Source organism: Carica papaya, chromosome 4 (genome assembly GCF_054855325.1).
Source record: "Carica papaya isolate Zhongbai chromosome 4, ASM5485532v1, whole genome shotgun sequence".
Classification (NCBI taxonomy): domain Eukaryota; kingdom Viridiplantae; phylum Streptophyta; class Magnoliopsida; order Brassicales; family Caricaceae; genus Carica; species Carica papaya.
In genome coordinates this window covers 24,794,345-24,807,487 of record NC_142312.1, presented here as the reverse complement: position 1 = coordinate 24,807,487, position 13,143 = coordinate 24,794,345, and the positions used below count along the sequence as shown (strand labels likewise).

At 37.0% G+C, this 13,143-nt stretch overlaps 2 protein-coding genes across 4 annotated transcripts; one reads left to right on the top strand and one right to left on the bottom strand.

Annotated features, from left to right (window-relative positions):
• The first annotated feature begins 8,625 nt into the window (after positions 1-8,625).
• LOC110818385 (RING-H2 finger protein ATL3) lies at positions 8,626-10,351 on the top strand. Its single transcript, XM_022047253.2, has one exon. The coding sequence runs from the start codon at positions 9,025-9,027 to the stop codon at positions 9,913-9,915; it is 891 nt and encodes a 296-aa protein (XP_021902945.1). The 5' UTR covers positions 8,626-9,024; the 3' UTR covers positions 9,916-10,351.
• Positions 10,352-11,652: 1,301 nt separating this feature from the next.
• On the bottom strand, positions 11,653-12,919 carry LOC110818403 (uncharacterized). Of its 3 annotated transcripts, none has more exons than XM_088218365.1 (3): positions 12,461-12,919; positions 12,248-12,337; positions 11,653-12,166 (listed from the first exon to the last, which is right to left on the bottom strand). In XM_088218365.1, exons 1-3 carry the CDS (start codon positions 12,476-12,478, stop codon positions 11,786-11,788), a joined length of 489 nt encoding a protein of 162 aa, XP_088074491.1. In that variant the 5' UTR covers positions 12,479-12,919; the 3' UTR covers positions 11,653-11,785. The 3 variants fall into 3 exon arrangements, with proteins under 3 accessions (XP_088074491.1, XP_088074492.1, XP_021902978.1); XM_088218366.1 differs by lacking the exon at positions 12,461-12,919 and having other exon boundaries at positions 11,653-11,979; positions 12,088-12,166; positions 12,248-12,454; XM_022047286.2 differs by lacking the exon at positions 12,461-12,919 and having other exon boundaries at positions 12,248-12,454.
• Positions 12,920-13,143: the final 224 nt, after the last annotated feature.

Here is a 13,143-nt window from a genome sequence, read left to right as displayed (position 1 = left end):
CTCCCCAGACGCGATCAAACGATCAGATGTAAACGCGATGAACGGTCCAAATCCACTTCCTATTTAAACGCGATCGGACAATCCAGATCAGATCGCGATAGACAACTCAGATTAAAAGGAGAATGATATAAATAACCATCTTCACACCAAACCCTAACCCTAGCTACTAGATTCCCCCTCCCCCCCGTCGGAGAAAAAGACCTAGTCGCTGGGAAGGAAGCCGATCACCGCCACCGCCGCGCTGGGGCCACTTCCAACTGCCAAAAGAGGTAAAAAAATTCTCCTTTACTCAAAATTCAATTTTAAACATCTCTATGACCAAATCGGAGATAAAGGATTGGCGAATTGGCCGAAAATCGCGGGTAAAGCCTGGGGGCACCGCGGCGGAAAAATGCAAAAATCGCCTCCGATGATACCCTTATCGATTCCCGTTATGCGTAATTTTTTCACTATCGTAATCACTATTTCCTTCTCTACATGTTGACCAAAATAAAACACCCAATCGCGAAGGTGAGCTGGCGAAGCCGTCGCATTGAAGAACATTGTCGTTGGTAAGTTTCGATTTTTTCGACTTTTTTGGCTAACCGAGGCTCCTTAACGTGTTTTATCGAAGGAATTGGTACAAAACCGGCCAAATTCGATCGAAAACAGTTGAAAACAGCCGACCCAAGACAAATTGCCATCGCGGACGGCGATGCTGCCGCTGGAGCACGGCAGCTGAAATTCTAGAATTGGCCAAAAAAGGTTTCTAACACTAATTTTGGATTTTTTTGGAATATTTCTAGGTACTTGAAGCGCGTTTTAATCTCTAAAGAAAAATTCAAGAAACCCGAGGACCGCCAGTAGGTGCAGTCAAAAGTTAGCATTTTGGACATCAGTTTGAGTAAGAATCTATCACCTCATTCCATGTTATTGAATTTAAGTTTAATTTTAAATAATGTGGTATTTTGTGAAACTTAAAAAAATATTCATAATTAATTACAGATTACTAATGGAGACGGAACCAGTTATTTACTATTGTTTGCTGTGGTTAACTGATTGCCTAACTTTACAATTTTCAAATGCATGATAATACACTAGAATTGATATGATAATGCAATTGTATTCCTTTAATGTATGTTTTTCCTGTTTTATGTGATTACAATTGAATTGGGAAACTGAAAATTAAAGGTAAATGAAAAATTATTTGATTAAATGGATGGATGAACAGCAGCCTTACTGGATATTCTAAGAGATGGTGGACGGACCGGGTACATATGGAACCCTACCGTAAACTTTGCCTCATACCGAATGGGGTATCGAAATTTGGTAATTTGGTGCTCATACCGGATGAAGTATGTGGACGGCCCGTTTCACCCTCATATCGGACGGGGTATTGAGGGATAGTATCTTTTGGCGCTCATACCGGACGGGGTATGGGAACGACCCATTAATTGAAAATGTTAAAAAAGGATTCACGCGTAGTGGAGTCATCCATACGGGCCCCATGGATATTAGTAGGCTGAAAAAATGAGAAGTTGTTGTTCCGACTGATTGCATATGAAATTATGATATATGTTATGTTACTGAATTTATAGGTTATTTTTGGAAATCCCGATACGGTAAGTATGCGGTAAATGATTTTATTTATGATAAACGAATTTACTTAAATTAAGAGCCCCATTAGTTATTTTTATTATTTCTACCAACCTTCATTTATGTATCAGTGAGTAGCGTGATATTCTTACTGGGCTAATGTAGCTCACTCTTTCATTAACCATTTCAGATCAAGAGAACTAGATCCAAAGCCCGATCCACAAAAGGGTTGTGAATAGGACATCCATTTGTTTACTTTTAATTTGTTTCTTTGGTTATTAGTTATTCTTTTAGAAGGATTATTCCCGTAAGCTTATTTTATACTTTTAGTATTGTGTAAGGAATGTAAACACAAATTTATTATTTCGCTTCTGTACTAAATTTATAATTTATCGCATTTGGAGTTCACGGACTGTTACAGTTGGTATCAGAGCCGCGTTCTTCGGAACCATTCCTTACACAAAATCCTTAGAAAACACCAAAAACAATGAATTATCACTCAACCATTCTTTGTGAAATGCAGGTACAGATAGATGATGATAGGAAGACCCCCACTAAACCGAGCAACTTGGGAGGGTTCGCTTCGAGAGGATGTTGACCAGTTATTTGAGATGCTGGAGAGACTTATCGCTGCCCAGCAGACCCAGGAGGAAATGGGGGAGCTACCTGACCCTCCTCCACCGCCACAGATTGAGTCACCCCTGTAGCGAGAGGATCCCGAGCCATCCCGGTATGACCCTGCTCCTCCACAATATCACCCGGTACCACCACAATATGATCCGGTGTCCCAGCCATAGTACCATCTGGCACCATTACAATATGGCCCGGTGCCCCAACTGTATCACCCGGCACCACCACAGTACAATTCGATGCCTCCATGTTATCATTCAGTACCAACATAGGGTCATCTAGTCTATCTTTAGCATAGTTCAGTCCATCTTCCACGGATCTAGTTCCTCCTATGATGGATCCATACTACATTGAGAGATATAAAAGACTAAATTTATATACTTTTGTAGGAGGATCCTCCTTTAAAGAGGTCGAGTACTGGTTAGCTGAGACAAAGAAGGCCTTCACGACTCTTGGGGTGATTCCCGGATAAAGGGTCATCCTTACTACCTACATACTGGTGGGAGAAGCAGGCCGCTGGTGGCAATTCAAGCAGGCCACCCTGCTCGTTCCAGTCACTTGAGAATAATTCTTGACGACCTTTCATACAGAGTACCTTTCAGAGCATCTCTAATATCTGAAGAAAATAGAGTTTGCACACCTGATCCAGGGGGACATGATTGTATCAAAATATGCTCGAAAGTTCCTAGAGTTGGGCCAGTATTCCCCTGAGAACATGATGAATGAAGGCTGGAAGGTAAAAAAATTTGAGTGGGGTCTCCGTCTTGAGATCAGACAACCATTGTATGTGTTCGAGCGCAACACTTACTCAGCTGTTCTAGCCAAGGCACAGTTAGTGTAGAGGAACTTTCATATTTTTCCTCTAGTAGTGGGGAATCTTAGGCCCTCGGCTCCACACCGCAGACTAGCACCTATTGCACATGCTCAACAAAACAAGAGACGAAGACTAATGACTCAAGCTCTCCCTCAGATTCCAACAACAGGACGCAGTAGGACCTATCAGCACTGTGGCAAGGATCATAGGGACTGACCTTGCTATCGCCTCAACAACACCTACCGCATATGTGGTAGTGTCCAGCATTATGCAAGAGAGTGCCCGATGAGCCAGAACCAGGCCAGACCTCCTATCTAGGGCAGGACTTACAACCTCACTTAGTAAGATGCAGAAGCCAACCCAAACGTGGTACAGGGTACGCACACTATCTATAATCATCTTGCACATGTTTTGATTGATACTGGTACCTCACATTCATTTGTTTCACATGTTTTTGCATCAAAATTAAATGTATTACATGAAACACTTGATTATGTATTATTTGTGTCTACTCCTAGAAATAGGACACTACTGGGGGAGGTTATATATAAAGCCTGTGTCATATATATAGTAGATAAGAAATTGAGTGTGGACCTAATAGAAATTGACTTAGGGTACTTTGATGTAATTTTATGAATGAACTGACTAGCAGCGTATTACACCACTGTAGATTATTTTTATAAGAAGGTTGTATTCAAGTCTCTTAATGAGGAGTTATTTACAAATTAATAAAAAATTTAACATTTGTTCCCTCATGGCAAATTTTTCTATTATCAAATGCTTTAACCTGACTGTTTCTTTAATTAGGCAAACCCAAGAAAAAAATTTATATTCAAGAGATTTTGGTAGTCCGAAAATTTCTGGATATATTTCCGGATGAACTACCAGCACTGCCAGTGGACAGAGAAGTCAAATTCACTATAGACCTTCAGTCAGACACCCAGCTTATTTCGGTTCCTCCTTACCGCATGACTCGTATTGAGATGAAGGAGTTAAGAAAACAGATCAATGAATTACAGGACAGTGAATTTATTCGACATAGTGTATCCCCTTGGGGTACTGGAGTCACATTTGCAAGAAAGGAAGATAGGACGTTGAAGTTATATAATGATTTTAGAGGTCTGAACAGGGTCATAATCAAGAACAAGTACTCCTTCCCCAGGATCGATGACCTTTTTAATCAGTTATAGGGTGCCCAAGTCTTTTTCAAGATATATCTGCATTCAGATTACCATTAGATAACTATCAGGGCAGAAGACATTCTCAAAATAATCTTTCAAACTAGGTACAGACACTATGAGTTCTTAGTTATATCATTTGGACTAACCAACGTACCAGCCATCTTCATAGATTTGATGAACAAAATTTTCAGATAATTCCTAGATCAGTTCATCATTGTATTCATCAATGATATCTTAGCTTATTCAAAAAGTAGGGAGGAACACGTTCACTATCTGACTCAGGTTTGCAGGTTCTTAGAGAGAATAAGTTGTATGCAAAGTTGAGTAAGTGTGGGTTCTATCTTAAGCAGACTACCTTCATAGGGCACATCATATCAAAGGATGGAGTGTCATTGAACCTTGAAAAAGTTGAAGCAGTGTTCGATTGAGAAAAGTTGACATTGGTGAAAAAAATTCGTAGCTTTCTAGGGATGACAGGTTATTACCGCAGATTTGTGGAAGGATTTTCTAGTCTAGCTGCTCCTCTGACTCGGCTCACAAAGAAGAATGTCAAGTTTGAATGGAACGAGGACTGTGAAAGAAGTTTTTCAGAACTAAAGAAACGATTGACTATTACACCTGTGTTGGCCTTGCCGAGCGGATCGGGTGGATATATAGTTTATAGTGATGCCTCCTACCTAGGGTTGGGTTGTGTTCTGATGCAATATGGGAAGGTCATAGCCTATGAGTCTGGACAGTTGAATAGTCATGAGAAAAACTACCCCACCCATAATTTATATCTTGCCACAATTATCCACACCTTAAAGACTTGGTGCCATTACTTGTATGGAGAGATATTTCAGATCTATACCGACCATAAAAGATTGAAACATATATTCACTCAAAAAGATTTCAACATGCGTCTAAGAAGATGGATAATACTCCTCAAGGACTATGATTGTAATATCTTATATCACTTGGGTAAGGGCAACGTGGTAGCCGACACACTCAGTAGAAAACGTGCAGGTATATTAGCTCACTTGATGGTTTTAGAATGCAGGGTAATAGGTGCCACACAACAGGTACAACTTTAGGATCTGAAGAGAGTCACATGTTTGGCCCACCTGACCATTCAACCTGAGTTAATATAGAGAATAAAAGAAGCTCAGTCTGCCGATTCCACCCTAACAGCCCTCAAGAAAGATGCAGAACAGAGAGTTAATTCAGAATTTTGAGTCTCTGCCGATGGGCTGCTTAGATTTCAGGATAGGGTGTGTGTTCCAAGTGACAGTGAATTGAAAAATGACATCATGACAGAGGCCCATAGTTCAAAGTTTGACATACATCCTAAAAGTACTAAGATGTATCAAAATATGCGACCCGATTTCGGTAGAACGGGATGAAAAAAGATGTGGTCGACTTTGTTTCTAAGTGTTTGGTATGTCAGCAGGTCAAGACAGAACATCAATGCCCAGACGGGCTACTTTAGCCATTACCAATTTCGGAGTAGAAGTGAAAACATATTACAATGAATATCGTGACAGAATTGTCTAAGGTTCGCTCAGGACATGATGTCATCTGGGTAATTATTGACCGACTTACTAAGTCTTCCTACTTCTTAATCATCTAGATGACCGACCCCTTGGACAAGTTAGCAAGAATGTATATCCGAAAGATAGTCAGATTACATGGAGTGTGAGTGACAGTAGTATCCGACAGGGATCCGAAATTCACTTCTTAGTTCTGGTCTAGTTTTTAGTAAGCCATGGGAACGAAACTGTCCTTTAGTACTGCATTCCACCCTCAGATCAATGAACAGTTAGAAAGGACGATCCGCACACTTAAGGATATGATCCAAGCTTGTGTTCTTGACTTCAGGGGCCATTAGAATGATCATATATCCCTGATAGAGTTCGCCTACAACAACAGCTACCAAGCAAGTATTGGCATTGCTCCGTACGAGGCGTTGTATGGCCACCCATGTAGATCGCCAATATGTTGGGAAGAAGTGAGTGACAGGAAACTGTTCGGCCCAAATCTCGTAGAGGAGACAACAACCAAAATAGTTAAGATTAGGAAAAACATTCAGACGACTCAGAGCAGACAGAAGAGTTATGCAAATACTCGGAGAAGAGATTTAGAATTTAAGAAAGGTGATCGGGTGTTTCTTAAGGTCCCTCATTTTAAGAAAATCAGTAGGTTTGGCAAGAGGGAGAAACTAAACACCCCCGTTTATTGAGGCATTTAAAATTTTAGACCGAACTGGCACCACCACCTCCTATAGACTGACACTGTCTCCAGAATTTTTCAGGATCTATAATATGTTTCATGTGTCCATGCTACGCAAGTACATCCTGGACCCCTCTCATGTCTTGGCCCACAAGTCTCTTTCACTCCAGGAGGATCTGTCCTACGAGGAAGTACTGGTCGGTATTATGAATCGAAAGAGTAAAGTACTCCGCAACCAAAAAATTTCATTTATTAAGGTCCTATGGTAGAATCACACATCGGAAGAGTCCACATGGAAGCTAAAATCAGACTTTAGAGCCCAATATTTCCGACTGTTTGATTGAGTGAGAGATAGAAAAATTTAAGGAATAAAATTTCTTGTAAGGGGGGAGAGTTGTAATGCCCTAATTAATTTTTATTGTAATTAAAATTAATGAATAATTATAATTTTTTAATTTTTTTAATTCTTATTTAATGTGAAAATGAAGAAAATTAAATGGAAGATGAAATTAAAAATAATTTTAAGAATGCATGATAATACACTGGAATTGGTATGATGATGTGATTGTATTCCTTTGATGCATGTTTTGCCTGTTTTATGTTAATACGATTGAAATAGAAAACTGGAAATTAAATGTAAACGAAAAATTATTTGATTAAATGGATGGATGAACGACAACCTTACTCGATATCTTGAGAGATGGTGGACATATCAAGTACATAGGGAACCCTACCGTGAACGTTGCCTCATACCGGACGAGGTGTTGATGTTTGGTAATTTGGTGCTCATACCGGAAAGAGTATGTGGATGGTCCGTTTCACCCTCATACCGGACAGAGTATTGAGGGATAATATCTTCTTGTGCTCATACCGGACAGGGTATGGGAATGGCTCGTTAATTGAAAATATTAAAAAATAGTTCACGTGTAGTGGGGACATCCCTATGCACCTCCATGGATATGAGTAGACCGAAAAAAGAGGAAGTTGTAGTTCCGACTGATTGTATATGAAATTATGATATGTGTTATATTATTGACTCTATAGGTTGTTTTTGGAAATCTCGCTACGGTATGTATGCGTTAAATGATTTTATTTATGATAAATGAATTTACTTAAATTAAGAGCTTCATTAGTTATTTTTGTGATTTATATCAACCTTCATGTCTGTGTCGGTGAGTAGCGTGATATTCTTACTGAGTTAGTGTAGCTTACTCTTTCATTAACCATTTCATATCAAAAAAATCAGGATCCAGAACCCCATCCACAAGAGGGTTGCGAGTAGGACATCCGTTTGTTTACTTTTAATTTATTTCTTTGGTTATTAGTTGTTCTTTTAAAATGAATATTCTCGTAAGTCCTATTTGTTGCTTTTAGTATTGTGTAAGGAATATAAACCCAAATTTATTATTTCACTTGTGCACTAAATTTATAATTTATCACATTTGGAGTTCACGGGTTGTTACATTTTTAGAATAAATTACTAAATTAATTTTGATTCAATTTTTATTTTTTTATTATGATTTAGTTTTAAATAATTTTTATTTATTTTAAATGTTTAATTTTTTAATTATAACGGAAAAATTAAAGTAATTATTACTTTGAAAACTAACTCATAAAAGATTTTTATAATTAATAAATTAAAACAATAAAAAATATATAATATTATTATTAATTTAATTAACTGATTACAATTATTTTTTAAAATTTTGATCTAAAAAATTAAAAAAAAACCAAATATTTGAAATAAATAGAAATATCTGAAACTAAATTATAATTAAAAAATTATGAACTAAATTATAAATTTTCTGAGAACATAAAATTTATTATAAATTGATCCTAATTAACTGATAATACTTATTTCAATAAATCTAAAATTAAATTTAACTAGTAAAAATATTTTTAAGAGAAAGAGAACTTAACAAAATACACATATTTTATATTTTAAAGTACTTAAAATAATATTAGATATAGTCGTTTGTTATTATTATATTTGTTTATTATATATTTTTAATTTTTCTATTAATATTTTTTTTTTTACGAAAAATGTGATTTTCAAATAGGAATAATTTATGGAATGTAATATTACGGGAGTGAATTTAGAGAGGGGGACCCATTTCTATATTACCAACTCGATAGCTAGGCCGCATGGGAATCAAAACTACCTTACCTACATAAGGTGAACGACACCGTTTTCTATTCAACGTTCCTGTGTGTTCGTCAGCTTTTGGACCCGATTAGCGTCGTCTTCTTTTCTACTTCCGTCAACAGTCTCCACTCCTCTTCTCTTCCAAAAAGTCTTCAATGCTTCAATTTTGGACGGTTTCTTCGTGATTCCTTCTTTGAATTCTCTCTCGTCTTCCTTTCCTCCATCTCCTTAAAAAATCCCATTTAAAAGAAACGTAACTAACCCCACCAACTATTCACCAGAACCTCATTTGCTCTTCTTCTGTTTGTATCTCTAATTCTTGATTCTGATTTCCCCTTTGTGAACCCCATCTGCATTTTTGCTCAGCTTCGCTTAACTTCTCTGGATTCCTTTCGTTTTCTCGAATTAAACATTATCTTGTGTTGTCTGAGTTGTCTGATCTACTAACGAATTGGGAACCAAGAACAGGTATGGATGGGTCTGGTAGTAGATCAGTATTTGGGAATCCCAAGACAGTGGAGATTACGGGGAAGATCATGGTGGTAGCAATTATTCTCCTTTTCTTGGTGGTTGTCTTCGTTCTTATCCTCCATGTCTATGCGAAATGGTACTGGTGGCGAACTGAACAACCTCCTGTTCCTCCTCCTGCTACTCGGCGCCAACGACGCCGTTTCGTTTTTGCTCCCGGCCAAGACCCCTTGCGCACTGCCGGCCTTGACCCCTCCATTCTCCGTTCACTCCCCGTGGTAGTTTTTAGGCCGCAAGATTTCAAAGATGGGTTGGAGTGTGCGGTTTGCTTATCGGAGCTTGTTGAGGGAGACAAAGCTAGATTGCTAACCAAATGTAACCATGGCTTCCATGTTGACTGCATTGACATGTGGTTCCAGTCTCATTCCACTTGCCCTCTTTGCCGAAACATGGTAGCTGCTCCTGATCGGGTCGATTCGGTTCGGGTCGGATCCGTGGCAGATGATACTGCTGGTCATGTTCTGTCTCCATATGAAAGTTTGGCTTCTGGGTATTCAATGGAAGCTCCAAACTTTCCTACAAACATCTTGTTTTGGGGTAACCAGACTCAGGTTAGCACCGGGGTAGCTTCATTTGAAGACACTGCTACTACTACTTCTTCATCTTTAGCTTCGCAGTCACCTTGGTCGCCTAGTCCTAGTACTAGTAGGCTGCTGGTAATTGATATTCCAACAAGTATGAGTGAGAGTGTATCCTCATCCTCTCCAATGAGGTTTGCTGAAGAGGAATCCAAGTCGCCAATGCCCACAAGGTTAAGGTCTTTGAAGAGGCTTTTGAGCAGGGATAAAAGGGTGGTTCCTAATGGTAGTTCTAGTAGTTCTGTTGAAGTTTGAGGTAGTAAGATAAGGTGGTTTACTGGCTTTGGAAAGCTGACTTAGATGCCTGAAGATTTGTTTTTATCTCGGCACTTGTTGGCTTTGTTAAAGATCATCAAATTGAAGTCTTCTAGTATATATATATATATATATATATGTATGAGAAGTTGGAGTTGCCGATATCTCCATCTGGAAATGGATAGGACCTTGCTTCCTCTCTTTTGCTTAGTGGAGATGAGAGAGTTGGGATGTGATGAATACAGTCTAATGCACAAGGTACTGTAACTCTCTTAATGTGAACAGATTATTTACCATTGCTGAAATTGGGTATATACTTGAGTTCAGAAGAAATAGGCTTCTCTGTCTCAATGGGATAGATAGATCAGTTCATCTTCCTCTCCAAAGATGTAATTTGTGACATTCTTGATCCAATGATAGTTCATGTTTTGCAGAATTACTAATCCAACTGCTTACAAATTGTCCTGTTCTTTAATTTTTTTCTTGTGTTTCAAATCTTACTTATCAGAAAATTTAGCAACAGAAAAAATCATCATCATACTAACAATTCTCGGAAGCACCCACAAGGAAAATATATCAGCCTTGGCATTATCTTAAATTTCAACCCATGTTCTTGCTTTCTTTAAAATTATGGTGCTCTTACATTAGCTACCTTTCTAATCACCTGAATCTCCGGTCCTTATTTTATGGAAGTTATGTCTGTTGGAGCAGAAACGAAAGAAAGTGAAAAGAGCACACATTTAGAATACTTAACTTTTAGAGCTATCTCTCTAAGGTTGCTATTGGTGTTTTTTTCTTTAACGTCTTTTTTGAAGTAATGCTGATCCCGTTCCGAAGATCTTATTGACATGCCATCAACTATAGTGATATTCTCTTTTTGATGATTAAATTTCTGTTTTCTGGTACTTTGGAAATTAATTTGCTTTTATGTGGGATTCTACAAGAAATAGATACTGAAGATTGCGTCATTGAAGATGCTGCTTTGAAATGGATGAAGCACATCTATCATGTCAAGATTGAATTTCCATGAAAAGATCATGCATTTTGGAGGATGTTATTAATACTCCTTTCATTATATGTTCAGATTCCTCTGATCTTATTTAATAATTCTTTTGATAAAGATAGTGATTATCTAAATATAACCAATGGCAGTGAGGATAGTTTCAATCCGTGCATTTTTTTGTAATGACCAGATTGAGATATTCTTTTTTGTTTTCTTTTGCCAAATGCTCAAGTTGTCTGTTCTTCGTTGTATGTCAGATTTTTCTTCTATACGAAGTTGTTTATTTGAGTCAGATTGTACTTTCGTATATATTTTTATTTAAAATTTATTTATATTGTATTATAATTAGTGTATATGTATTATTTAATTAAGAGATATATATTTTTTACTCAAATAAAAAAAATCATCCACTGATTAAAACCTTGATCATTATTGTGGAAACCTTGATCATCATTGCTGAGGATTCTTAGTTCATTTCACTGGGCAGAACATTTTGTCATAAAAGAAACGGAGAATTCTAATATCATTTTTTTCAGATTCAGACCCTGAAAGATGACAGACTGCTTACATTAACTTCCAAAAGATCTTTAAACTACACAATTTCAGAGATGGGTTCTGGTATCAAGCTGCTGTCCATGTTTTCCAATCAAGTATGAAATTGCCTACTGCTATTATGGTAACTCCAACATCTTTGGGAATAAAGTTTTGATTTTGAAAATAACATAAGAATCTCATAATAGAATGAAGCAAGCAAATGATACTGTATACGACAATGACATATAATTACACAATATTACTGAATTACTACGTAGTATTACTGGAAAAATAATGCATCCGAGACGCTGTAAAGTTTTGGTGACTGATAAACTAGGTTACCAAATAAACAGGTCCATAGACCTTGACAGGACTGTGGTTGTTAAGGTGGTGAAGAGACATATATGGTATCTGATTTTCTGTTCCTCTATTGTTGTTGAAAAGATTGGTCAGCGGCCCAGATGTTTGTCGTTGGAGATGCACAGCTCTTTCACTTTCAAAAACTGGACCAGAAACATGACGATGACCTGTCAATTTTGAACTGTGATGACTACTATTTGCAGGTTCCATGCTAGTCTTGATCTTTTTCTCAGCTTTCCACCAGAAGAAAAGAGAAGTTTTCCATGATTTCTTACTTTTTTTAACTTCTTCTGCACCTGAAGTTGTTGCTTTGAGATTTACTTCTCTCCCATGTTGTCTTGCTTCTTTCAAGAACTGATCAAACCAGAAAAAAAGAGCAGCAGCTGAAATTATCCTATACAAAACATGAATTGTACGTAACAGGAGATTACATACCTGTGAAAAATCCATTTGGGGATCAAATGGAGAACCCCCATAATCAATTTCCTCATGTTTGGAGTGTAATGGAGACTTCCCCATTGCTTCCTGAAGGTTACAGAGGGCAGGGGTGTTACATCTTAGAAGGCTCATTGGCAATACATTCATTATATATATGTAAATATAGGTGGGTTAAAGAGGGGTAAAAGGAAAAAGTATTATAGGCTGTACCCATCTCAATAATTTCATCTAATACCACAAAAAAGGCATAAGACAACTACCAAACAGAAAACCCATCAGACTGAAACTCTATGAATTTTAGAAATAAAATCATCTTGGTAGTTGGTGAAGTGAAGTTCTTAATGACTTAATTCTAAAATTATAGTAGTAATTCATACATTACTAGTATACAGAAAGAGAGAGGTTGTCAAGAACCAAAAGATTGAGTGTATGTAAATTCTAACCCAAAAAGAAAAAGGCTTTGAAAGAGAAAACAGGAAACATCAATGGAGAAAAAGCATCATGATGTTCTTTATCTCTAAAAATGAAGTCAAAAGCTTGACCCCATGCTTTCTTAAAACTTAACCATTCTTTCCACACACAAAAAAAGAAAAAAGATTTTGTTGAAATTGAAGTGAAAAGACATCAATATCAAGAAATGAAAAGCATTTTAAACTGATTAATTGTATTATTTTCTTATTAGAAAGTTGATTGTATTACTATTTGATATAAATAACACTTAATTATTAAAATATAAAAATTTCTATAAAAAAAATGTTTAAATAAAAACTATATTTTAATAACTATTCAAATAAACAAACTTAAAATAGCTAATTATTATGATAATATAAATCACATACAGAAACAGGGTTGGAGAGCCGAGGGAATCCTTTCAAATGATAAACAAGAATGAT

Coding starts and splice junctions, on each gene's coding strand:
- LOC110818385 (XM_022047253.2), top strand. CDS start 9,025: ATGGATGGGTCTGGTAGTAGATCAGTATTTGGGAATCCCAAGACAGTG.
- LOC110818403 (XM_022047286.2), bottom strand. CDS start 12,397: ATGAATGTATTGCCAATGAGCCTTCTAAGATGTAACACCCCTGCCCTC. Junction 12,167..12,247: donor CCCAAATGGATTTTTCACAG/GTATGTAATCTC, acceptor TGGTTTGATCAG/TTCTTGAAAGAAGCAAGACA.